General features: G+C 41.7%; 1 protein-coding gene, 2 long non-coding RNA genes and 1 other non-coding gene across 4 annotated transcripts in view; 1 reads left to right on the forward strand and 3 right to left on the reverse strand.

Annotated features, from left to right (window-relative positions):
* Positions 1-25,372, reverse strand: part of LOC149970667 (uncharacterized) — a 271,764-nt gene that overhangs the window by 47,445 nt on the left and 198,947 nt on the right. The window lies entirely within an intron of this gene.
* Positions 1,779-6,560, reverse strand: LOC110508344 (uncharacterized). The gene is made up of 2 exons (XR_016492961.1): positions 3,209-6,560; positions 1,779-3,111 (listed from the first exon to the last, which is right to left on the reverse strand). It is a non-coding gene; the product is annotated as an uncharacterized LOC110508344 (long non-coding RNA).
* LOC110508345 (ras-related protein Rap-2b) lies at positions 11,695-16,503 on the forward strand. The gene has a single exon (XM_021588795.3). It carries the CDS (start codon positions 13,558-13,560, stop codon positions 14,104-14,106), a length of 549 nt encoding a protein of 182 aa, XP_021444470.1. The 5' UTR covers positions 11,695-13,557; the 3' UTR covers positions 14,107-16,503.
* On the reverse strand, positions 24,606-24,658 carry LOC118944896 (U7 small nuclear RNA). Its single transcript, XR_005040301.1, has one exon. It is a non-coding gene; the product is annotated as a U7 small nuclear RNA (small nuclear RNA).

Consider the following 25,372-nt stretch of genomic DNA (forward strand, 5'->3'; position numbering starts at 1 on the left):
GATGCTATACTGGCACAGTTCAACTGTCGTTCAAACGGTAGAATATTGTATAATTATGTATATTTTTTTGTCTTACACCGTGTGGCTTCTTCCTGGAGTGGATTCTAGCTACAGAGACATAATTCCTTTGCCTGTGTGTATCTCTGTATTCCTCGAAGGATTAGACATTATGCAGGATTTCAATCAGATGACTCATGAGGAGCTTGATCATGACAACACTCCTTCCATAGCTTTACAAGTATTCCCTGAACTTTACTACATGGATCTTACTGCATGTGAGCACCAGTTCTCTTTAACTACAGATTGTTACGCCAGATAATGTGATTGAACCAAATATTTGACCCGTTTCAGGAAACTAGGTGTATGTCGCGGGTCACAACTTCACACGAGAGCCATTTAAATGTCATCTTTATTTTTTTTAATCAAAATACGTTTTTGGGGGCAGAAATGCCTTCTGGAACATGTGAACTTTCATGTGCCTTAATAACTTGTATGCCATCTGTAAATACAAATGAAATTGTTAAATTACGAGCCTAGTTGGTTTAGCCAGAGCAACCTTCTAATTGGTTTAGCGCAAGCAACCTTCCCGCTAACCATGATTGGCTGAGATAATGAGTGGGCTGGACATGCAGAGAGATGAGTTTGGATTGGTCTGCCATATAGCACACTTCTGTCTATTTGAGCTGGTTATTATGTGTAGATAATCCTGTCTAATGCTGCCTTTTGATATATATTTGCTTGGTAGAACTGCATAAGTATTGCTCTCCACTTTCTGGAAGACTGAGTTTTGAAATCAGTGGAATTAGAGTTAGATAGCCTAAGGAGAAAGAGAAAACAGGACAGGGAGAAGCATCTAACCATGATGTATACACGAGTAAGATAGTCTAGCTACATTACAAGTTTCTAATTTTGACATAAAGTATTTTCATTTCAAGTTAACTAGCTCGCTAGCTAACGTTACGTGTATGAACTCATTATTCATATCTCAGAGACATTTGCTTGGCTAGTTATAGCCTAATGTTAGCTAGTTAACATTGAACCTGGTTGGTTAGCTACCTGCAGATTCATGCAGGGTAGTAACGTCATGAGTTGGGATTATGGCTCATTGTTTACCTAGCTAGCTACATGTTTTAACAAAATACTCTACTATGCAAGTAACCATTACGGGTGCATTCGTAAATTCAGTCTGGCCATCTTACTCCGATTTCAGAGCACTCTAGTCTGTGTGCCAGAGCGCAGAATAACTGCTGAATTTACGAACGTCAACATCCGTTGAATATTGCCGGTGTCTGTAAGCATCGGCAAAAAAATCGTAATTCAATTGTTGCCAGCAGCATAGTTACAGTCACCAACGCTCCGAATAACATTAAAACAGCCTAACCAGCTCTGCTACGGCGAGTAAAACGGTCAGAGTGGGGTGTTCCCTCATTTGTGTCTGGAAGTAGCTAGCAAGCTAGCCAATGTAGGCCAGTTAGCTTGGGTGCTTGTGAGGTCAGAACGCTCGGATCAAACCCTCCTCGGCCAGAGCGTTCTGAACACTCCGAGAGCGAAACGCTCTGAATTTACAAATGGACAATCTGACAAATTCTCTGAATTTACTAATGCCCAGAGCGCACTCTGAGCTCTCTCTGGCACTCCAGATTAAATTTACGAACACCCTATATATTCAATAACCAGATTACCCCGGATTCCTGACTTCGATGAGAGAATGTTGTTGACATTAAGAATTGACTTTAGACTTCCGGTATGTATTGTAGTTTCATGACCAGAAACAAATCTTCAAAGGCAGAGTATTTATTTATTCGGCGTGGTACATGCATTCACAGTCTTGATTTATAGGATCCCACTATATGATTGACATGTCAAGTGATATATTCCCAAAATATCAATTAAAAGTTTATGGAACAACTGCACTTGTCCTCATGTGAAAATTATAGTTTATTAAATACTTTACAGCTAAATCAAACATTAATATTGCACATTTCTTACAACAAATGCATTTCAAGGTTCTCAAAGTAATCTATTGAAAGGCATGTGTCACTTAACAGCCTTCCTCTTTGCAGGTCTCTATAGGTAACCAGGAGATTCTCTCTTCCACATGCAAATGCCTGCGTGGAGCTCATATGTTTAGCCATGAAGCCTGTTTTGGCGGTTCACAATATTGGCCGATTTTGTGTGACTCAAACTTCTACGAAGATCCAGTGAAAAAAAAAGGACCATGTTCATTTCAGGTTAAACAACCCAATGTTTATATCCCAGGACAAATTAGCTACCAACAGTAAGCTAGCTAGATAAATGTCAATGAATATTTCATATGTGATTCAACCCGTCCCCAAATTAATATAGTTGGCTCAGAGTACATTTTGATATTTGCATGTCCTGATCATGTCTGGTGTAGATGGACAAAATCAACATGTGCACACAGATGCACGCGTGTGGCCGGTGTAGTTAGCATGTAAGGAACCGTCTCTGGGGCACTTTCAGTGGAATGGCATGTCTCCTTGAACCTGAGCAAGAACAACTGCTGTCATCCCTGTCTGTACCGGACATTGTTAAAAAAACAAGGGCACCTGGGGCATGCTGGCATCCTGGCTGGCATGGCGCTGTTGGTGAAGCAGCAGGAATACGGCAGGCAACAGTTGGACAGCAAACCAACCCCAACTGGAACACCATGAGGAGAGGGAGGTTAGCTCCACTTCAATGGAAGGGAGACCTCTGACAAACTCATGTTGCTCCTCCTGTTTTCTGGGAAGCCAATTGTCCCAAAATATTCTACCTAGTTCATACACACAGGCTAGGCTCCCAGAATAGGTTATGTTCAATACAAGTTTTGCTCAAAGCAGCCAATTAAAGTAATGTAGCTAATGATAGTTCAATCAAAAGGCTGGTATGAGTGCATCTCATCAGTTTCATTTAGTAGTACAACACAATTCACATTGTATTTTATCATGGGCACAGTGGGAATTTATATTTGTGTGGTTTAAATGATGTTTTATCCCCAGAGTGAGAGAGAGTACATCACTTCCATCAGATCTCATTGCTGAGGATGGCATTGATCATGCACTGCTTCTTGTGGGGTGAGCCTGATGTTCCACATGTCACGGCTCATGTCTAAAACATGGAGAAAAGGGGACATTGTAAATGCATCAATATTTAGACTAATTCAATGTTTTACGCAATATTGTATCATATTTGATGAGTTACTGACCTGTCATCCACAGGCTCCATCCGCTGTAGTCTATACAACTAGACGCATGCACTTGGATCAAACTGGCACAGGATGTCCATGCACCGGATGGCCTGAGAGATGCACTCCTGTTGGACTGAAAAACAAACTAATTTGGTCAGTGGTGGGTCTTTTTCAATGCTCAATGATGTATCAGCATCCTTATCTGGACAGAAAATGCATTGTTTATCATAACAAAAACCCACCTTGGAAAAAGTGGTCCCCCAACACCCTCATTGTTTTCTAATTTCCCAATCAATAGTCTGGATTATCCTCTTCTGCCATGGTGGATGAGCTACTTTTTCTGGTAAATACAGGGCCATTTCTCTTTCCCAATGGAAAATGGTAGCTATAGACCCAAGTGGTCACTGGGTTTCCAGTCCGCCATCTGAAAAAAAAAGGCCACTGTGTTCTTGGGGACCTTCAATGCTGCAGACATTTTTTGGTACCCTTCCCCAGATGTGTCCCTAAATTGAGGCAGTTGCACTGTCAACTGTGGAGCAGTCACATTGATTGCCCTACACATGAAGGCCAATGAGGTCACATGATCTACTACCATGGTTCTCTGTAATCAAGCATTTATGCACGCATTTCCCATTAACAAACGGCTGAGGTTCCACTGGAGGCCTCGGCGTGGCCACTATCTGCCGATATGTTGTATCTGGAGTATTTTGAACACTAGGTGTGTTATTCACTTCCCAAACAGCCTCAGCATAGGATACATTGTTTGTAATTTTGTACCTCTGCGCTTCCATGGCTTTCTGTTGTACTTCACATCATCCATATGCGGCACTATGTTCTGTGTCACAGTTTAACATGAGCATCAGGCCCACATTTCCCATACTCGTGATCCCCACCACACGTTATACATCTCATTTTACCTTTGCAAACATTAGCAACATGCCCCTTGCATTGGCCCTTAATGCACCGAAGGGGAGGCGGCATGCACTGTCTAACCGGATAACGGAGTGATCCTAGCTGCAACCTATGCAGCAGGTTCCCTTCAAATTGTAACAGTACAGTTTTAGTGTCCACTCGACTGTCACTCTTTTTGCTTCAGTAACTTAACCTCCTTTCAGGGAAGCATTAACTTCTTCCATGGTAATTTCAATGGCATCCCAGCAATTACTCTTCTCAGTTTAGACATAGCACCAGGAATGTTCACTCTAGATCCAAACTGCTACAAACCTATATCTATCCTACCCTGCCTTTCTAAGGTCTTTGAAAGCCAAGTCAACAAACAGATCACAGACCATTTCGAATCCCACCACACCTTCTCCGCTATGCAATCTGGTTTCAGAGCTGGTCATGGATGCACCTCAGCCACGCTCAAGGTCCTAAACGATATCATAACCTCCATCGATAAGACACAATACTGTGCAGCTGTATTCATAGACCTGGCCAAGGCTTTCGACTCTGTCAATCACCACATTCTTATCAGCAGACTCAACAGCCTCGGTTTCTCAAATGACTGCCTCGCCTGGTTCACCAACTACTTCTCTGATAGAGTTTAGTGTGTCAAATCGGAGGGCCTGTTGTCCGGACCTCTGGCATTCTCTATGGTGGTGCCACAGGGTTCAATTCTCGGGCCGACTCTTTTCTCTGTATACATCAATGATGTCACTCTTGCTGCTGGTGATTCTCTGATCCACCTCTATGCAGACGGCACCATTCTGTATACTTCTGGCCCTTCTTTGGACCCTGTGTTAACAACCCTCCAGACAAGCTTCAATGCACATACAACTCTCCTTCCGTGTCCTCCAATTGCTCTTAAATACAAGTAAAACTAAATGCATGCTCTTCAACCAATCGCTGAATGCACATGCCCGCTCGTCCAACATCACTACACTGGACGGTTCTGACTTAGAATATGTGGACAATTACAAATACCTAGGTGTCTGGTTAGACTGTAAACTCTCCTTCCAGACTCACATCAAACATCTCCAATCCAAAGTTAAATCTAGAATTGGCTTCCTATTTCGCAACAAAGCATCCTTCACTCATGCTGCCAAACATACCCTTGTAAAACTGATCATCCTACCAATCCTTGACTTCGGCGATGTCATTTACAAAATAGCCTCCAATACCCTACTCAATAAATTGGATCCGTTTTGTCACCAAAGCCCCATATACTACCCACCACTGCGACCTGTACGCTCTCGTTGGCTGGCCCTCGCTTCATACTCGTCGCCAAACCCACTGGCTCCAGGTCATCTACAAGACCCTGCTAGGTAAAGTCCCGCCTTATCTCAGCTCGCTGGTCACCATAGCAGCACCCACCTGTAGCACGCGCTCCAGTAGGTATATCTCTCTGGTCACCCCCAAAACCAATTCTCTCCTTCCAGTTTTGTGCTGCCAATGACTGGAATGAACTACAAAAATCTCTGAAACTGGAAACACTTATCTCCCTCACTAGCTTTAAGCACCAGCTGTCAGAGCAGCTCACAGATTACTGCACCTGTACATAGCCCAACTATAATTTAGCCCAAATAACTACCTCTCCCCCTACTGTATTTATTAGATTTATTTATTTTGCTCCTTTGCACCCCTACCATTCCAGTGATTTCCTTGCTATATTGTATTTACTTTGCCACCATGGCCTTTTTTTTGTCTTTACCTCCCTTATCTCACCTCATTTGCTCACATTGTATATAGACTTATTTTTCTACCTACTGTATTATTGACTGTATGTTTGTTTTACTCCATGTGTAACTCTGTGTTGTTGTATGTGTCGAACTGCTTTGCTTTATCTTGGCCATGTCACAGTTGTAAATGAGAACTTGTTCTCAACTTGCCTACCTGGTTAAATAAAGGTGAAAAAATGAAAATACATGTTCAATAGTCTACTCTATTACCCTATACATCACATTCAATTACGAGATTGGAAACCACTTTTCCCAGTGTGACATTAACTTGACCTAATTCGAATGATTGCCCTTTATTAACAAAAGCATTTTTTTTCCCTAGGAAGGACAGTCTGATAGGCCTTTATAATTGTATTAATATGTTAAAGCCTTGTTAGGCTATTCAATTAAGTAGATTAATGAACAGATAATTCATACATTACTTTTTTTCCCAATATTTTTTTTATATGATAGGATGTATGCAATATTATGTGAATAATGTTCATTAATGTTAATTTGTGTATGAATAATAATCTGATAATCAGACTGAAATGTAATATTTCTCATGTTCATATGGACATACGTTACCTGATTATCAAAAGCACTCTGGTATATGGACCCCCATCCAAAGAAGTTCAAAGAGAGAAGCTTAGCCATAACAGACAGATTCCTGCAATTACCACAAGGCTGTGGATCCTACAACAGATACCAGGAAACACGACACAAGGCACCAAAACTAAGTTAAGATCAGCTTCGGGATCATTGCAGTCAGCTCTCTATCTCAATATCCCAGCCCTGGGCACATCGGAATCACTTCACAGGTATTTTAATGAATGTATTGTGTCATTTTTCTATATCAATTAAGTTTGTGGCACACTACTACTCCTTGTACATTCATGTCAAACACACTGTGTCTAATATTGTAAAATGTAACCAGTTATTCGGGAAACGTAAAACGTTTGTTATCGAAAGTAAGTGTTAGCTTTATGTTTTAAACCTCTCAACTAAAACTGCCTGTATTCCTTGTTCACATTAGATCTCAGAGAAGAAGTGGTGCGTCTAACAGAGTCCATAGCAGCTGATGCATCCCATTTGGAGAAGGTGAATCAAGCAATGACCAGACGTCACCAACAGCCCACTCCACCACCTACACCAGAGTCCATAGCAGCTGATGCATCCCACTTGGAGAAGGTGAATCAAGCAATGACCAGACGTCACCAACAGCCCACTCCACCACCTACACCTGAGTCCATAGCAGCTGATGCATCCCACTTGGAGAAGGTGAATCAAGCAATGACCAGACGTCACCAACAGCCCACTCCACCACCTACACCTGAGTCCATAGCAGCTGATGCATCCCACTTGGAGAAGGTGAATCAAGCAATGACCAGACGTCACCAACAGCCCATTCCACCACCTACACCAGAGTCCATAGCAGCTGATGCCTCCCGCTTGGAGAAGGTGAATCAAGCAATGACCAGATGTCACCAACAGCCCACTCCACCACCTACATCAGAGTCAGATTTTTTTTATGCTACACTGTGAGAGCATCATGCGGACCGGTCAGACCCCAGTACAGCACTCTGTTACAAGTTTTGGAGAAAGTGCCCCAATACCACCCCCTCTTTCTACTGGACTTTTCTTCTAAAGATAGATTCCAAAGAAGGAAATGGATTGAAAACTTGACTTTCACTTTGTACAAGTATGCCTGTGGTAACTACCTAGGCACTCTGACATTCATAAGGAAGGTATCCTAACATAGCCATGATGTTCATGAGACCAGGCTTCTGTCATCTCCACACTGAGAAAATAAATACCAACATACCACACTAGAGCAATACAAAAAGCATTCCTGTACAAATACACACATGCTGCCAAAGTGAACAGCTACTTCCTGTCACGTGTGCTCTCTCTCCGGCTTCTAGGTCACCAGGCTGCTCATTATGGTGCACACCTGTCACCATCGTTACGCGCATCTGCGCATCATCAGACGCACCTGGACTCCATCATGTCCCTGATTACCTTCCCTACATATGACACTCCATTTGATTCTTTCCCCAGGCGTTACTGTTTCTGTTCCAGCTTCATGTCTGTGCGCTACCCGTGTTTCTTGTTTTGTATTATGTTTCGTTTTTTTATAAAAGTATTAATTTCCTGAACTTGCTTCCCGACTCCCAGAGCACATTGTTACACTTCCTGAGAGAAACAGTGCCCACTTGATGAGAGAGTATCATTGTTCCTCCTTGATGGTGATGACCCAGACTTGAAATGGATTCTGAGGAATCTTAATGGCAAATCATAATCCTCATTCCAGGCCTTTTGAGATGAAGCACAGAAGTATTTTAATGAATACACAGCTCAGGTCAACGATCGCAGACATGGGGAGTACTTGTACTTACCTTTTGCTATATCAGTTGAGGACTTGTGTGACGCAGTGGAAAAGTGGCATAACCAGAAATTAAAATCCCATCAATACAGTGGCTAGGACTGCAGTTTACACCCAATAATCCATGGTCCATGTCTGCTCTCCAGTACATAGGAAGGTTTGACCTCAAGTTCATGGTCCAGCCTCGGGTGATAAGGGACACCTGTTGCAGTACAGTGGAACTACATTAAACAGTTTGCCTGCATGTGGCAGAAGGACTGTGAAATGTTATGTGTGGATGATAAGGCATTCATCCTTGTCGGAAAACCTGGCCAGCCTATAGGGACCTGTACCAGAGGCAGACATCCAAGCATTGCTCCTGTGAGTGGGCCAGTTCTAGCAGCTGCCAACCATGATTACCACATCAGCGGACTTGTACCATCTGTCGACTTGTACCATCTGTCATGTTGATCCCACCATCTCCATCTAGTTCATTCTATGATGGGAACATTAATGTCACTGTCAAGGACAAGGTTTTCCAGCCATCCAGCCCCTTCGACACAGTTCAATCTCAGCATCCTCAGAAGAGAGAACTACAGTGAAGATGTCAATCTTGATCATTCAATCTGATGGTGGGCCAGATCACAGAACCACATATGTCTCTGTTCAAGCATGCCACACACTCTTGTTTGTTCAACCGGATCTTGACATGCTTTTGGCCTGTAGAACAGCACCAGATGACAGCTGGGCCAACCCTGCCAAGAGAGATAATTCCGTTCTAAACTTGGGGCTTCAGGGAACAGCCCTGGCGAGGGTGAAGATGGAAGAATCAAATAAGAAGCCGTGTGAAGAAGTGTAACACAATGACAAGCGTAAAACAGCCTCCAAACAGCCAGACCTGAAAGAGAATTTTGAAAAAAGTATGCATCCTGTTGCGGCTCTTGTGATTGGCCGGTTTGAGCGCCTTAAGTGGAAAAGAACCCACGTTGAATTACATCAGGACGCAACACGGGAAGAAATTGCCAATATTACACAATTCAACATCATTAATAAAGAAGTTGACATGACCTCAGCAGAAAAGGCCTTGACAAGGAACAGTACAAGCAATTCCAGGACAGACATTTCAAGATGTCACAATACATGGTACAGATCAAGAAATGCGAGGGAGAAGATCCATGCTGGTACTGCTTAATGAATCCTCCATGCTGGTACTGCTTAATGAATCCTCCATGCTGGTACTGCTTAATGAATCCTCCATGCTGTTACTGCTTAATGAATCCTCCATGCTGGTACTGCTTAATGAATCCTCCATGCTGGTACTGCTTAATGAATCCTTCATGCTGGTACTGCTTAATGAATCCTTCATGCTGGTACTGCTTAATGAATCCTCCATGCTGGTACTGCTTAATGAATCCTCCATGCTGGTACTGCTTAATGAATCCTCCATGCTGGTACTGCTTAATGAATCCTCCATGCTGGTACTGCTTAATGAATCCTCCATGCTGGTACTGCTTAATGAATCCTCCATGCTGGTACTGCTTAATGAATCCTCCATGCTGGTACTGCTTAATGAATCCTCCATGCTGGTACTGCTTAATGAATCCTCCATGCTGGTACTGCTTAATGAATCCTTCATGCTGGTACTGCTTAATGAATCCTTCATGCTGGTACTGCTTAATGAATCCTTCATGCTGGTACTGCTTAAGAATCCTCCATGCTGGTACTGCTTAATGAATCCTCCATGCTGGTACTGCTTAATGAATCCTTCATGCTGGTACTGCTTAATGAATCCTTCATGCTGGTACTGCTTAATGAATCCTCCATGCTGGTACTGCTTAATGAATCCTTCATGCTGGTACTGCTTAATGAATCCTCCATGCTGGTACTGCTTAATGAATCCTCCATGCTGTTACTGCTTAATGAATCCTCCATGCTGGTACTGCTTAATGAATCCTCCATGCTGGTACTGCTTAATGAATCCTCCATGCTGGTACTGCTTAATGAATCCTCCATGCTGGTACTGCTTAATGAATCGTCCATGCTGGTACTGCTTAATGAATCCTTCACGCTGGTACTGCTTAATGAATCCTCCATGCTGGTACTGCTTAATGAATCCTCCATGCTGGTACTGCTTAATGAATCATTCACGCTTGCCAGAAGAACAATTTATGAAATGAAGGTTTGTGCCTGATCCAACATTGACAGCAGACAGACGTGAGCACCAGAAATGTGATGATCTGTACAGCTTGGACACCACTGACAAGGATAGGCCTTCTCTGACACCAAATATTAAACATGTAAAGAGGAGTGCTGCCATGGTCAGTGCAAAGGTGAGAGCGACCATCAACTGTGTTGAATGTGAACAACCAAGGTGCTTGTATGCCAAAAGCAAGCTGTCTAAAGATGAACAGAAAAGCAGTCAAACGCATTCGGGATGAGAACATTTTTACATGTGGTTCAGAGACTTTCCAAGAAGACAATCCATATCATGAGCAGATAGTGGCTTTCAAGGGGCTAACCTGTGGAATGCAAGTGGAGACGCAGAATTACCCAGCAATCAGTGTCATTCCTAGATATGTGTGTGTGTCCATTGTGGATGTCCAGATTTTCTTGAGGGGGAAGAGTTGGTGAGGTTCAAACAATTCCAACATTTCAGGCCAATGTGCCCAGTGTATAAGCAAGAAGGAAAGCAGTTCATTACGAGAGCTCCAATAAATCTTAAAAATAAATGAACACCCTAGAGACCAGAATAAACAACAAATGAAGGGCTAAACACACTGTGCTGTTGAACAGTAAGAAGCAGCAGGTGATTGTGCTATTGCGTCTGACCACAGAACATTGGCTGTCATTTTCATTTCCAGATGATTCTACATTGTTTGTTGACACCCAGTAGGTGATCTACTGCACACGGCCAACTTTAGTTATGGTGTCTTGTGAAGCTGTTCTTGATTTTTATCAGATATTTTTTTAAATCAGGAAAATAAACTGTCACAAGTTATACTTCCCATTGTGTTTAATTTCTCATGGTTATAACAACATTGCAACATCTGCATTCTTTTAAAGAAAAATAGTGTAGGTTTTTGCGTGGAATAATATAACTCTTGAAGCTCACATTAGGCCTAGAGCCTGCACAAGTGCCTAGGACAATGTGGTAAAGTACTGTTATTCCATATAAATAAATAAAAAATTGCTTGCTCGCCTCACTTTTCTAGGGGGAAAATCCGTTAAATAGTGAATACATTTTGTCTGTCCTAACCATACTATTTGTGACAAATTTAGTATGTTTATTGGTCATAGTATGGATATAGTTAGTATGCCAAAAGTTCCAGAATGTCATACATTTGCAAAAATACAAAGTATACAAGCAGTGGACACTATTTCCTTGCTTTTGGGGCCCATAATGCAATACTTCAGAAAATGGGCGTGGCTTTAAAACATTTTCAGATTTGAAGAAAATGGCAGAAAATATGCAGCCAAAGTCCGACGAGAGCGGATACATATTTATTGCTTGAACAATGTAATAAAGTAATGCCTTTTCAAATTAGTTACATTACACGTTATGTTGTCTGACAATTTGTTAGCTACGCTAGCCTTACGAACCGCATAGCATATTATTACAGCAGTTGCTTGTATGTACCGGTATGTTTGCTAGCTACAGTCCTAACGTTAACGTAAACTCACCCCATTCCGTACAAATGTGCGCAACCGCAACATTCAAACGAGGCTACAAAGAAAACTAATGGGACTGTAGCGACTGTGTTGACTTCAAAATCGGGGGTGTGAACTACGTTTCTATTCAAGCGTTGATCGACATGGTAACGGCTCTATAGTATTGGAGAAAAGTTTTTAAAAATTGACCCTCCGTTACATCGTGACGTGTCATGTCGTAACGTACAGCACGCATAAAGCAACTATTTCTGTCTTACAATCTCTCTCCACCAGGTGTAGTACTTCTCTCATCCTTTGGAAACAAGAAATGGACAGTGACGGGGGTAAGGGGGAATACCTAGTCATTTTTTGCGTCATCACTGCATGTGATCATGACTCTCAAAGCCGCTGTTTACTTCTGAAGATTCGACACAAACCTTCAAATAGGTATGTAATGACACATTATATAAACTCTTTATGGTGTTTTATTTACATTTTAGAGGCGATAAGGTGATAAGTTGGACAGATCGGTTGAAAAAAAGCAATTTTCCCACACAACATCTCTCGTTCTCACTATCACGCATTAGTTTCCCTTCCCCACCCGCCATTTTTAAAAAGACCCGACGGAGCTCATTTCCTTGTTGAATTATGCAGAAACGGGCAGCGTGGGGGTCATATAATTGATTCTGTTGGAAAGGGGAGAAATTGTGCTTTACAATGGTATTGACATTACAGTTGATCTGGAAGTATTACGTTTTTGGGGTGCTAACATAAGGTCAATTGTACGGACCAAGGCGATATACAAAAGTGAGTGAGTTTACGCTAGTTGGCTAGTAATACATCAAACTTGCCAGTCAGTATATTATATGCTATCTAACTAACTACTCAGCGTTTAATGACTTGATTATTCACGTCATTCTCAGCTAAGCAGTAAAGTCGTTGTTTGTTCTCAATGGACATTGTTAATGAAGTCACAATGAAGTCATAAGATGTCTAGCTAGAAATTTGTTAGCTATGCTAACAAGCTAGCAAGAAGTTGCATATCTCAACTTCCAGTAGACAGGCGAAGCGCTAGTACACTCAACTGAAAGGATACTGTTTGCTTACAGTATACTAAAATGAACTAATAATATGTAGTATATACTCTTGTATGTAGTATACAGAATGTTAGTATGGATATTCGAACAGCTGATGTCTCAAATTTGCAGGGTGGTGAACACATTCAGGTTTTTTTTTAGTTAACTGGCGCACGCACATATTTGGGGTATATTTTGTATGCAAGCACGGTTTATAAATGAGGCCCCAGGTGACTAATATTTGCGTAGACTAATGTTTTGGGTGACTGCCCCTTTAAGAAATCACAGAACTAAGCCTTGGTTCGTGACGTTAGTTGTCTTGCGTTGAGAAACTGTGTGCAGGAAACGCCAGCCATAGAAGAGATCACGCTTTTTAACACGGTGGCACGGTACAAACAACGGAAAATGTGCAACGCGTTATATTATTAATGTTCGGAAACGGCCGCTCTCTTCGGATTCTTACCAGGACCTTCGGAGACGACCCTCGAAAGCGTTTCCGCCGAGGGATTTGACAACTCCCACCCTCGAAAGAGCTGCCTTTCTGCGGTCTGAAAACATCGGGTCGGCCAGCGGGTGGGTAGAGGATTCGTGGAGAGGGGCTGTCTGTTTTCCGAAGCCATGAGGGAGTATAAAGTGGTCGTGTTGGGCTCGGGCGGCGTGGGTAAATCTGCATTGACTGTCCAGTTTGTGACGGGATCCTTCATTGAGAAATACGACCCCACAATAGAGGATTTTTACCGAAAGGAGATCGAGGTGGACTCGTCTCCCTCTGTTCTGGAGATACTGGACACGGCGGGGACCGAACAGTTCGCCTCCATGCGAGACCTGTACATCAAAAACGGGCAGGGGTTTATTTTGGTCTACAGTCTGGTCAACCAGCAGAGCTTCCAAGACATCAAGGCGTTGAGGGATCAAATCATCCGAGTGAAAAGATACGAGCGAGTGCCCATGGTATTGGTTGGAAATAAAGTGGACTTGGAAGGCGAGAGAGAGGTCTCTTCCGGGGAAGGCAAGGTGCTGGCTCAGGAGTGGAATTGCCCGTTTATGGAAACTTCTGCCAAAAATAAAGGCTTGGTCGACGAACTGTTCGCAGAAATCGTGAGACAGATGAACTATTCCTCTTTACCCAGCGGTGGAGATCGCTGTTGTTCTTGTGTTCTTTTCTAAGAAAACATCTTTAAGTTTGCAACTGTGATTGTTATCTAGCTAAGTAAAACTCATTTAAAAAACAAGGCCTGTTTTGATAACCTGTTGATAACAAAATTATACGGCCTCTTTTTGATAATGCGACCGTCAGTATTATTGGAAAGTTATTTGCACACAACAATCGACGATGACAACAATTTATTGAAATAGCCTAAAAAGTGTTTACATGACAAAGTACTTGAATGTTTGAGATTTAAAAAAAAAAATATCACACAGCTTTGTAATTGACACTTTTTCTGGAAACGTGCCTAACTGGGAATGTCTTATTGTAAAACCTAAGAGACGCTTTTTGTTCTGGAACTTTGGTGGGGTTTGATTACTGTTGAGTTGTACTTTTTCATGGTTTATGGGCGGGTCCTTCTGGCCTGGAGAGGGATTAGAGGATTAGTCCCTTTGCTGAACAGGGATTGGTCACTTTTTGTGTGGATTCTGATGGGCTCAAGGACCCCCCCCCCCCCCTCCCCTCCTCCTCCATGCAAAAGCTCATGTTTGGATTTTTAGTGTCAAATAAACCCCAAACTCTGTGAATATGCACTGGTCACTGGAACTAGCTTAAACCTGAGCAACTAATTTAAAATGACTAAACATAACACATAGTCTAAACATCAAGAAATTGTGTTTTACCTGCAGAAAAAAAGTCCTACCAAGATGTGTTGTCAGGCCATGGAGTGTTGTGGGTTGCTTTTTTTTGTGTTTTTCTTCAGGATTTGGTAACGTTGGTTTTAACTTCCCCCTGCCCATCTCACTCTTCAATGTGCACAAACAAGGTCCTTACTGATGTGACATGGGGAGGGGAAACAGGACACCATGTCAAGTGCCTTCCTAAGAAATACACCTGTGTCTGTATGTGCCAACCAAGGAGCCCTACAATCACAACAGTACTTTACCGTTTCATTTTCATTTCAGTTGGGCTCATAGTGAAAGAGGCTTACTTCCGGGTTGTTCCGTTTGATTTCAATCACTCTTTGACCTCACTCCTTTTTGATTACAACTCAAGTTTGTTTACGTTTGATGTAATTTAAAAGCTTAACAGGCTTGTCAAACTATTAAAAAAACAAAAACATTTTAATGTCAATTATCTAAAACGTGTAAACTCCAATTTACATATTCTGAGGTATATGTGTTGTGCCCGCCGCCATCAGTTGAGACACAGCATACTCTTAAATACAGGTTGGGTGCCATTTGAATCTTTAGAAATAGTTCCATTCTATGAATTATATCCCTTCAGACCAGTGGAATTTAGCTGGTGGTACACCATTGAAATTAACATTTTTACTTTCACAAAGATCCCCTCACCGGTCCACTCACCGTTGAATGTCAACTTAATTGGGAATGTCTATTATGTATATTTCTATGATTTCAATAGGTGTCACATGGACTATTGACAGTGTAATTTCAAACAACTGATATTCTAATTCAAGTCAACATTTTTTGATATGTGGACAAATCATCTTTGTGGTACCATTTGAAAGCTGAAATTTATGTTATTCCCATTTTAATACATTTAGCCAAAACATAACACCCACCCTGTATTCAAGAGCATGCTGTGTCTCAACCAATGGCAGGCGCAATACAAACACCTCACATTATGTAAAATAGGGTCTATGCTAGTACAAAGGACACTGCCCTGTGTAGGGTGCCGTCTTTTGTATGGAACGTTAAACGGGTGTCCTGACTCTGAGGTCATTAAAGATCCCATGGCACTTATCGTAAGAGTAGGGGTGTTAACCCCGGTGTCCTGGCTAAAATTCCTAATCTGGCCCTCAAACCATCACGGTCACCTAATAATCCCCAGTTTACAATTGGCTCATTCATAAAATAAATAAAATATTTTTTAAAATGCGAAAAATGAAAAGGTTGAAGTTGATGTGTTTTTAGATAATTAGTTAGATAGTTTTAGATAAAAGACAAATGAAGAAATTATGAAATAGTTTGACAACCCTGTTTGTAAGATTTAAAATGTTGTTAAACCCAGCTGTTTATATTTTCCAGTGATGAAGACATGGTGTTCAAATCAAAAGGTGTACAGTCAAAAAGTGATTTGAAATAAAATGTAATGGCCCTTTTTGTCTTTTTCAGTGAGGAAGTTGAGGTGTAGATGGAATAACAGTTATTTCAGTGCAAAGTTTGAGCTCTTTTTTTCCCCACACTGGTATTCCTTCACTGAGAGTATGAGCCCAAACAGCTTTATGTTGTGGGTTCAGCAAAAAGTAAGCCATGTTTGTTTTTATCTTAGAAATAGTTTCTTTCTGAAATGTGAATTCCTGATTTCAATTGTAATTTTGACCCCAGACAAGCCTTTTACCACCCACTTGTCTGGATTGAACAACTTTTAATACAAAAGGCATTTTATGTAAAGTTTTGGTGTGTACTCTTCATTCTGTTGGTGTGGCTGTGTGAATGCTTGTGCACACGCTACACTTGAACATCTGGGGGTGTAATCATTAGTGTGAACAGTTGCATTTTGCAACGAAAACAAGTTTTTATTGGACAAATTCAGGTAGGTTCCGTTCCTATGGCATCCGTTTAAAGAAAAATGTTGCTACAGAATTGGCGTAATGAATACGCCTGTGGTCATTGGCATTAGGCATTGTATTTCTGATTTACTTTTGCCTCATACCTCAGGGCTAGGCCTGACTCTTAACAGACCTCTCCTTTTTCAACCCTCCACAAACCTCAACAAATAACTTAATTTCCACCCTATTTCATAAACATGTTGATCTCTTTAAATTGCTCTGACACATGAATTGCTCTTTGCTTTGTCAATGGTTGAACATAAACAATATTTTTCTGTGGTATAGTCAACCTATTAAGTAGGCTTTTTCTTCCCTCCAGCTTTTTGAGTAGAGGGCAGGCTGGGTGTTCAGTTGGAGGGCTTGTTGGTTAGGCGTACTTCCCTCTTCCCGCCACATGTTTTCTGGGTAGAGGGAGTCAGGAGGGCGCAGAGGGTACTTTCTGTGTCTGGAGCCAGGCCGAATCAGCAGCAAACAGACAGACGTTTGTGACACTGTGTGTGTGAGAGAGAGATGGAGGGACGAGTACTGGGAAACACTCAGCAGAGAGGGTGAAATCAGATGTGTGGGGGTGTTTGTGTTTGAAAGAAGCAGAGAGACTGATTTTCTGGGAAGTGCCAAGCCCGAGTGTTTGGGTATGTGTATGTCCATAAAGTGAACAGTCAAAGCTTTATCATGCTGAGTGGTTGGAGGCAAGACATTCCATAAATTAAGGTAGATGTAGCATAGTCATGGCGGAGGAAGGGAGAGAAGCTGAACTGTGGTGAAATGGAGAAGGAATTGAAAGATTATATCCTCAATACTACCAAGGATATTCTAATGTGTGTATGCGTGTATACTTTATGGTTATTGAGCTGTGTGTGTGTGAGTGTGTGTGTGTATAAATATCAGAGACATTTATTTATCTTGGTCTGAGAGTCCTTTAGGTGCCTTTTGGTAAACTCCAAGCGTGCTGTCATGTGTCTTTTACAGGAGTGGCTTCCGTCTGGCCATAAAGGCCTGATTGGTCCCATCTCCACAGAGGAACTCTGGAGCTCTGTCTGAGCAACCATCCGGTTCTTGGTTACGTCCCTGACCAAGGCCCTTGCTCAGTTTGTTCGGGCAGCCATCTGTGTTCTTGGGGACCTTCAATGCTGCAGAAATGTTTTGGTACCCTTCCCCAGATCTGTACCTCGACACAATCCTGTCTCTGAGCTCTACGGACAATTCCTTTAACCTCATGGCTTGGTTTTTGCTCTTACATGCACTGTCAACTGTGGTGCCTTTCCAAACCATATCCAATCAATTGAATTTACCAAAGGTGGACTCCAATCAAGATATAAAAATATCTCAAGGATAAATAGATTCAGGATGCACCTGAGCTCAATTTCGAGTCTCATGGCAAAGGGTCTGAATACTTAATAAGGTATTTCTGTTTTTTATTTTTAATAAATCTGAAAAATGTCCAAAAACCTGTTTTCACATTGCCATTTTGGGGTATTATGTGTAGATTGAGGGAAAACATGTATTTAATACATTTTAGAATAAGGCTTTAAATGTAACAAAATGTGGAAAAAGGGAAGGGGTCTGAACACTTTCCGAATGCTCTATATTTCCGGGTCAGGCCATCTTTTAACATCTATCTGAGCAGAAAACATAAGGAACCGGTTGTAGATCACAGTCATGTCAGACAAAATGTAGAAACCACCGTAGATGATAAGACACAGTAGATGTCACACTCACAGATGCACATGTCGATAAAGGTGATGTAGTTAATGAAGATGACCAAGGGGCATTATTGAGTAACTTGACCTTGTTTTACCTGAAGATGCAAGCCCAAATGCTGTTGCCAGCCAGCACAATACAGTCCACAGTTGGAGGTGTACCTGTGTACCTGTGGATGTATTTCAAGGCCTACCTTCAAACTCAGTGCCTCTTTGCTTGACATCATGGGAAAATCAAAAGAAATCAGTCAAGACCTCAGAAGAAAAGTGTAGACCTCCACAAGTCTGGTTCATCCTTGGGAGCAATTTCCAAATTCCTGAAGGTACCACATTCACCTGGAGGGCATACTGGACTGCCGAGTCGCACTATAGGCCTGGTGCGTGGTGCCGGCACTGGAGGTACCGGGCTAGGGACACGCACCTCAGGGCGAGTGTGAGGAGTAGGAACAGGGAGTACTGGACGATGGAGGCGCTCTGGTGGCCTGGTGCGTGGTGCAGGCACTGGTGGTACCGGGCTGGAGACACACACCTCAGGGCGAGTGCGGGGAGCAGGCACAGGACGTAATGGGCTGTGGAGGCGTACTGGAGGTCTGGAGTGTAAAGCTGACACAACCCGACATGGCTGGATGCTCATTCTAGCTAGGCCAATGCGAGGAGCTGGAATATAGCGCACCAGGCTAGAAATGTGCACTGGAGACACCATGCGCATCTCTGCATAACACGGTGCCTGACCAGTTACACGCTCCCCACGGTAAGCACGAGGAGTTGGCTCAGGTCTCCTACCTGACTTAGGCAATCTCCTCGTGTGTCCCCCCCCAAATATTTTTTTGGGGGGCTGCCTCTCGGGCTTCTGTGCTAGCTGTGTACCCTTATATCTTTGCCGTTCCTCCATTCTCCTGTATCCCTCCTCGCACTGTTCCAAAGAATCCCATGCAGGCTCTGGCACTCTCCCTGTATCGATCGACCAACTCTCAATCTCCTCCCAGGTTGTAACCCATTCGTCCTTCTCCCGGGTCCATTTCTCCATTAAGCGCTGTTCCTCCCAATCACTCTGCTTGGTCATTTTAAGGTGGGTTATTCTGTCACAATCGTCGTAAAGAGGAGACCAAAGCGCAGTGTGATTAGAATACATTCTTCTTTTAATGAATGAAGAATAAGAAGAACACTTAAACAACAAAACGACCGTGACGCTTTGACAACGAGTGCAGACACAGGCAACTACACAGACAATAACCCACAAAATACCCAAAGAAGATGGCTGCCTAAATATGGTTCCCAATCAGAGACAACGATACACACCTGCCTCTAATTGAGAACCAATCTAGGCAACCATAGACATATATAAACACCTAGATAGTAAACAACCCCAAAAAACTACAAAACCCCTAGACAGCACAAAAAACACATACATCACCCATGTCACACCCTGACCTAACCAAAACAATAAAGAAAACAAAGAATACTCAGGTCAGGGAGTGACAGGGGGTGGCAGAATCATGTTGTGGGGGTGCTTTGCTGCAGGAGGAACTGGTGCACTTCACAAAATAGATGGCATCATGAGGCTGGAAAATTGTGTGGATATATTGAAGCAACATCTCAAGACATCAGTCAGGAAGTTAAAGCTTCCAAATGGACAATGACCCCAAGCATACTTCCAAAGTTGTTGCAAAATGGCTTAAGGACAAAGTCAAGGTATTGGAGTGGCCATCACAAAGTCACAATGCTATAGAAAATGTGTGGGCAGAACTGAAAGAGCATGTCCAAGCAAGGAGGCCAACAAACCTGACTCAGTTACACCAGCTCTGCTAGGAGGAATGGGCCAAAATTCACCCAGCTTATTGTGGGAAGCTTGTTGGAAGCTTGTGGAAGGCTACCTGAAACGTCTAACCATTTAAATTCAATGCTACCAAATACTAATTGAGTGTATGTAAACTTCTGACCCACTGGGAATGTGATGAAAGAAATAAAAGCTGAAATAAATCATTCTCACTACTATTATTCTGACATTTCACATTCTTAAAATAAAGTGGTGATCCTAACTGACCTGAGACAGGGAATTTTTACTAGGATTAAATGAATTGTGAAAAACTGAGTTTAAATGTATTTGGCTAAGGTGTGTGCAAACTTCCGACTTCAACTATATATATATATATATATATATATATATATATATATATATATATATATATATATATATATATATATATATATATATATATATAGTATGTATGTATATAGTATGTATGTATATAGTACCAGTCAAAAGTTTTGACACACATACTCATTCTAGGGTTTTTCTTTATTTTGAATATTTTCTACCTAGTAGTGAAGACATCAAAATAATGAAATAACACATACGGAATCATGTAGCAACCAAAAAAGTGTTAAACAAATCATTATATTTTTTATATTTTTTATTCTTCAAAGTAGCCACCCTTTGTCTTGATGACAGCTTTGCACATTGGCATTCTCTCGACCAGCTTCATGAGGTAGTCACCTTTGAAACATCAAAGTCAGTCACTCATTTCAAGAACATCAAAAAACTGAAAAGTTTCTTTAAGTGCAGTCGCAAAAAAACATCAAGTGCTATGATGAAACTGGCTCTCATGAGGTCTGCCACAGGAAAGAAAGACCCATAGTTACCTCTACTGCAGAGGATAAGTTCATTAGAGTTACCAGCCTCAGAAATGGGCAATTAACTGCACCTCAGATTGCAGCCCAAATAAATGCATCAAAGTTCAAGTAACAGACACATTTCAACATCAACTGTTTAGAGGAGACTGTGTGAATCAGGCCTTCATGGTTGAATTGCTACAAAGAAACCACTACTAAAGGACACCAATAAGAAGACACTTGCTTGGGCCAAGAAACACGAGCAATGCACATTAGACCAGTGAACATCTGTCATTTGGTCTGATGAGTCCACATTTTAGATTTTTGGATCCAACCACCATATCCTTGTGATACGCGGAGTACGTGAACGGATGATCTCTGCATGTGTGGTTCCCACCGTGAAGCATGGAGGAGGAGGTGTGATGGTGTGGGGGTGTTTTGCTGGTGACACTGTTGGTGATTTATTTAGAATGCAAGGCACACTTAACCAGCATGGCTAGCGCAGCATTCTGCATGATACGCCATCCCATCTGGTTTCCCCTTAGTAGGACAATAATTTGTTGTTCAACAGGAGAGTGACCCAAAACACACCTCCTGGCTGTGTAAGGGCTATTTGACCAAGAAGGAGAGTGATGGAGTGCTACATCAGATGACCTGGCCTGTTTACAATCACCCGACCTCAACCCAATTGAGATGGTTTGGGATGAGTTGGACCGCTGAGTGAAGGAAAAGCAGCCAACAAGTGCTCAGCTTATGTGAAAAGACTGTTGGAAAAGCATTCCTCATGACGCTGGTTGAGAGAATGCCAAGAGTGTGCAAAGCTGTCATCAAGGCAAAGGGTGGCTACTTTGAAGAATCTAAAATATAATTAGTTTACATTTTTTGGGGTTATTACATTATTCCATATGTGTTATTGCATAGTTTTGATGTCTTCACTATTATTCTACAATGAAGAAAATAGTAAAAATAAAGAAAAACCCTTGAATTAGAGCTGTGTCTTTACTTTTGCCTGGTACTGTATATACAGAGCATTCGGAAAGTATTCAGATCCCTTGAATTTTTCCACATTTTGTCACGTTACAGCCTTATTCTAAAATGTATTAAATTAATAATGTTTCTCATCAATCTACACACAATACCCCATAATGACGAAGTGAAAATATAATTATTTTTTGTTTTTGTTTATAATAATAATTACAATATTTTATTTAGATACATATTTAGACCCTTTGCTATAAGACTCAAAATTGCATTCAGGTACATCCTTTCCATTGATCATCCTTGAGATGTTTCTACAACTTGATTGGAGTTGTCGTGGAATATTCTAATCACGTGAGAGAGACTGTCATTTCTTCAAACAATCATCTTTATTCAATAATTATTGAATAATCGAATCACCTTTTTTCGATTAATTGTAATAATGAGGATGGTCGAAGGGTATTGGATCGAGAGTCTAACCTTTACAAACAATGCTGGTCCTTATATAGCGGATACAAAAATGCTTCGTCACAGTTGGTTCCACCCCTCCCATGCAGATTGGGGGCACCATAAGCCACTTTGGGTTCATCCTGTGGTCATCTGTCTTTGGTGTTGTTTCCCAGATGCAAGAATGATTAGACACAATAAGTGTTTTGTTCTATTCCTCCAGGCTCTCTCGATCTTGGTTACACCCACCACATCTTATCTATGGAATGCCAGCTGTAGGTCTTTAGGCTCCTCTCAGTTCACATAGACACAGATGAGAAGGTACTCAAAGCTATTCAATGCATAAACAGTATTATAACATCATCTTGTCATTCTGCTCTCACAGAGTTCACCTGTGGTAAATACAATTGATTGGACATCATTTAGAGAGGCACACACCTGTCTATATATGGTCCCCTCAGTTGACAGTGCATGTCAGAGCACAAACCAAGCCATGAGGTCAACTTGGTCAAGAAGTTTGAAACATCCAAGACTCTTTCTAGAGCTGGCTGCCTGGCCAAACTGAGCACTCGGGGGAGAAGGGCCTTGGTCAGGGAGGTGACCAAAAATCCGATGGTTGCTCTGACAGAGCTCCAGAGTTCCTCTGTGGAGATGAGAGAACCTTCCAGAAGGAAAAAAATGTCTGCAGCACTCCACCAATCAGGCCTTTTTTGGTAGAGTGACCAGCTGGAAGCCTCTCCTCAGTAAAAAGGCACATGACAGCCCACTTAGAGTTTGCCAAAAGGCACCTAAAGGATGCTCATACCATGAGAAACAAGATTCTCTGGTCTGATGAAACCATGATTGAACTCTTTGGACTGAATGCCAAGCGTCACGTCTGGAGGAAACCTGGCACCATCCCTATGGTGAAGCATGGTGGTGGCAGCATTATGCTGTGGAGATGTTTTTCAGCTGCAAGGACTGGGAGACTAGTCAGGATTGAGGGAAAGATGAACGGAGCAAAGCGCAGAGAGATCCTTGATGAAAACCTGCTCCAGAGCGCTCAGGACCTCAGACTGGGGCAAAGGTTGCCCTTCCAACAGGACAATGACCCTAAGTATACAGCCAAGACAACGCAGGAGTGGCTTTGGGACAAGTCTTTAAATGTCTTGAGTGGCCCTGCGAGAGTCCGGACTTGAACCCGATTCCACATCTCTGGAGAAACCTGTAAATAGCTGTGCAGCGACGCTGCCCATCCAAGCTTGAGAGGATCTGCAGAGAAAAATGGGAGAAAATCCCCAAATAGAGGTGTGCCAAGCTTGTAGCCTCTTACCCAAGACTCGAGGCTGTAATCGCAGCCAAAGGTGCTTCGACAAAGTATTGAGTAAGGGTGTGATTACTTATGTAATTGTGATTTCAGTTTTTTATTTTTTATAAATGTGCAAAATAATTATGGGTTATTGTGTGTAGATTGATGAGGAAAAAACAAATGAATCAATTTTAGAATAAGGCTGTAACGTAACAAAATGTGGAAAAAGTCAAAGGTTCTGAATACTTTCCGAATGCACTGCAGATGTACACGTATTCTTTTTCTTACAATATTACATTTCAGGGATCTGTCTTCTAAAGACAACCTGCAATGCTGTTTAGTACTGTAAAATAATTGTACATTACGTTAGGTATGTCCCTGTAAACTTACAGCATTATGCTGGCACCACAGTTGCCAGCTTAATACTGTAATTTTGCTTGACTGCAGAGATGCTGTAATATAGTTTACAGTACTATTTTCCTTACTGTAGTACATATTGAGCCATATTACAGCATCCCTGCTGTAAATTTGCAGTGTCGGCTATCCGAGTACATGAGTACATGATCAATTGATGTTTACTGATCATGAAAGCATGTATTGCTGTATTGCCTGACTCTAATAGCGAGCTAAATGTGCACAATTGTTTTGCTTGGAATAATCTGAAATTTGTAGTTCTGACTATGCTCTTCAAGGGGTGATATTACAACCAAATGTATAAAATGTCTTTAACAATCCCTTACACTGCACGTAGTTGTCTATGGTTTTAGCGAAGCTGGGGGTCTCCTTGCACCCCATCAGCCAAATTGAACACATACTTGTATATTGTACAGTATGCTGTAGTATTTACTGTAGTGTTTTTTGCAGACATTACTATAGTATTTGCTAAAGTGCTTTTGTTTTATAATTTTTGACAGAAGTGGGGGCTTTCTCCTTGAGGAAACCTACTGGAGAAATACTAAAAGAGCACATTGTCCCTAACATGTAGGTAGGACAAAAATTGTTATGTAGTCCAGTTTCTTTGTGTATAATAGTATTCTACAAAAGTCTATACTAAGTGCTACACATGATCGATGGATACTACATTATGTAGTATAGTATTGTTCACAATTCTATAGTATTTTGTTATGTATGTATCTTAGCTAAGGTCAATGCAAGCTGTACAAACACTTGGCCCCTAAGCCCTTTATTAAGTGGCTAGTTTCAGTTTATTAATTTAGCAGACACTTTTATCCAAAGCATCTAGGGTTAAGTGCTTTGCTCAAGGGCACATTGACAGATTTTTCACCTAGTCAGCTCAGGGATTCAAACCAGCAACCTTTCGGTTACTGACCCAACACTCTTAACCACTAAGCCAGTGGTTCCCAAATTGTAGGATGCGCACCCGATGATGGGGAACTCAGTTCGGATTAAAATTTAGTCTTGAAAGTTGTAATAGTAGAATGCACAGGGTGCAATTTCGAAATTGGATAGTGCATCATCAGTTCCTCTTGTCATGTCAGTCATTGCATACCTTAAAGTGCTATATATAACTTGTCTGAAATGTCCAGATCAGCTAGCCCATGTCAGGTAACAATTTATTTAGGTTTTTTAGCCCATAGATATTATAATTTTTGAGTTGCTCAAATTTCACATGAATACACATTAGAAATGGCAAAATGTATAGAATTGCAAGAAAATTTGCTTTA

The sequence above is a fragment of the Oncorhynchus mykiss genome, chromosome 28 (assembly GCF_057628025.1).
Source record: "Oncorhynchus mykiss isolate SJ-2025 chromosome 28, ASM5762802v1, whole genome shotgun sequence".
Taxonomy (NCBI): domain Eukaryota; kingdom Metazoa; phylum Chordata; class Actinopteri; order Salmoniformes; family Salmonidae; genus Oncorhynchus; species Oncorhynchus mykiss.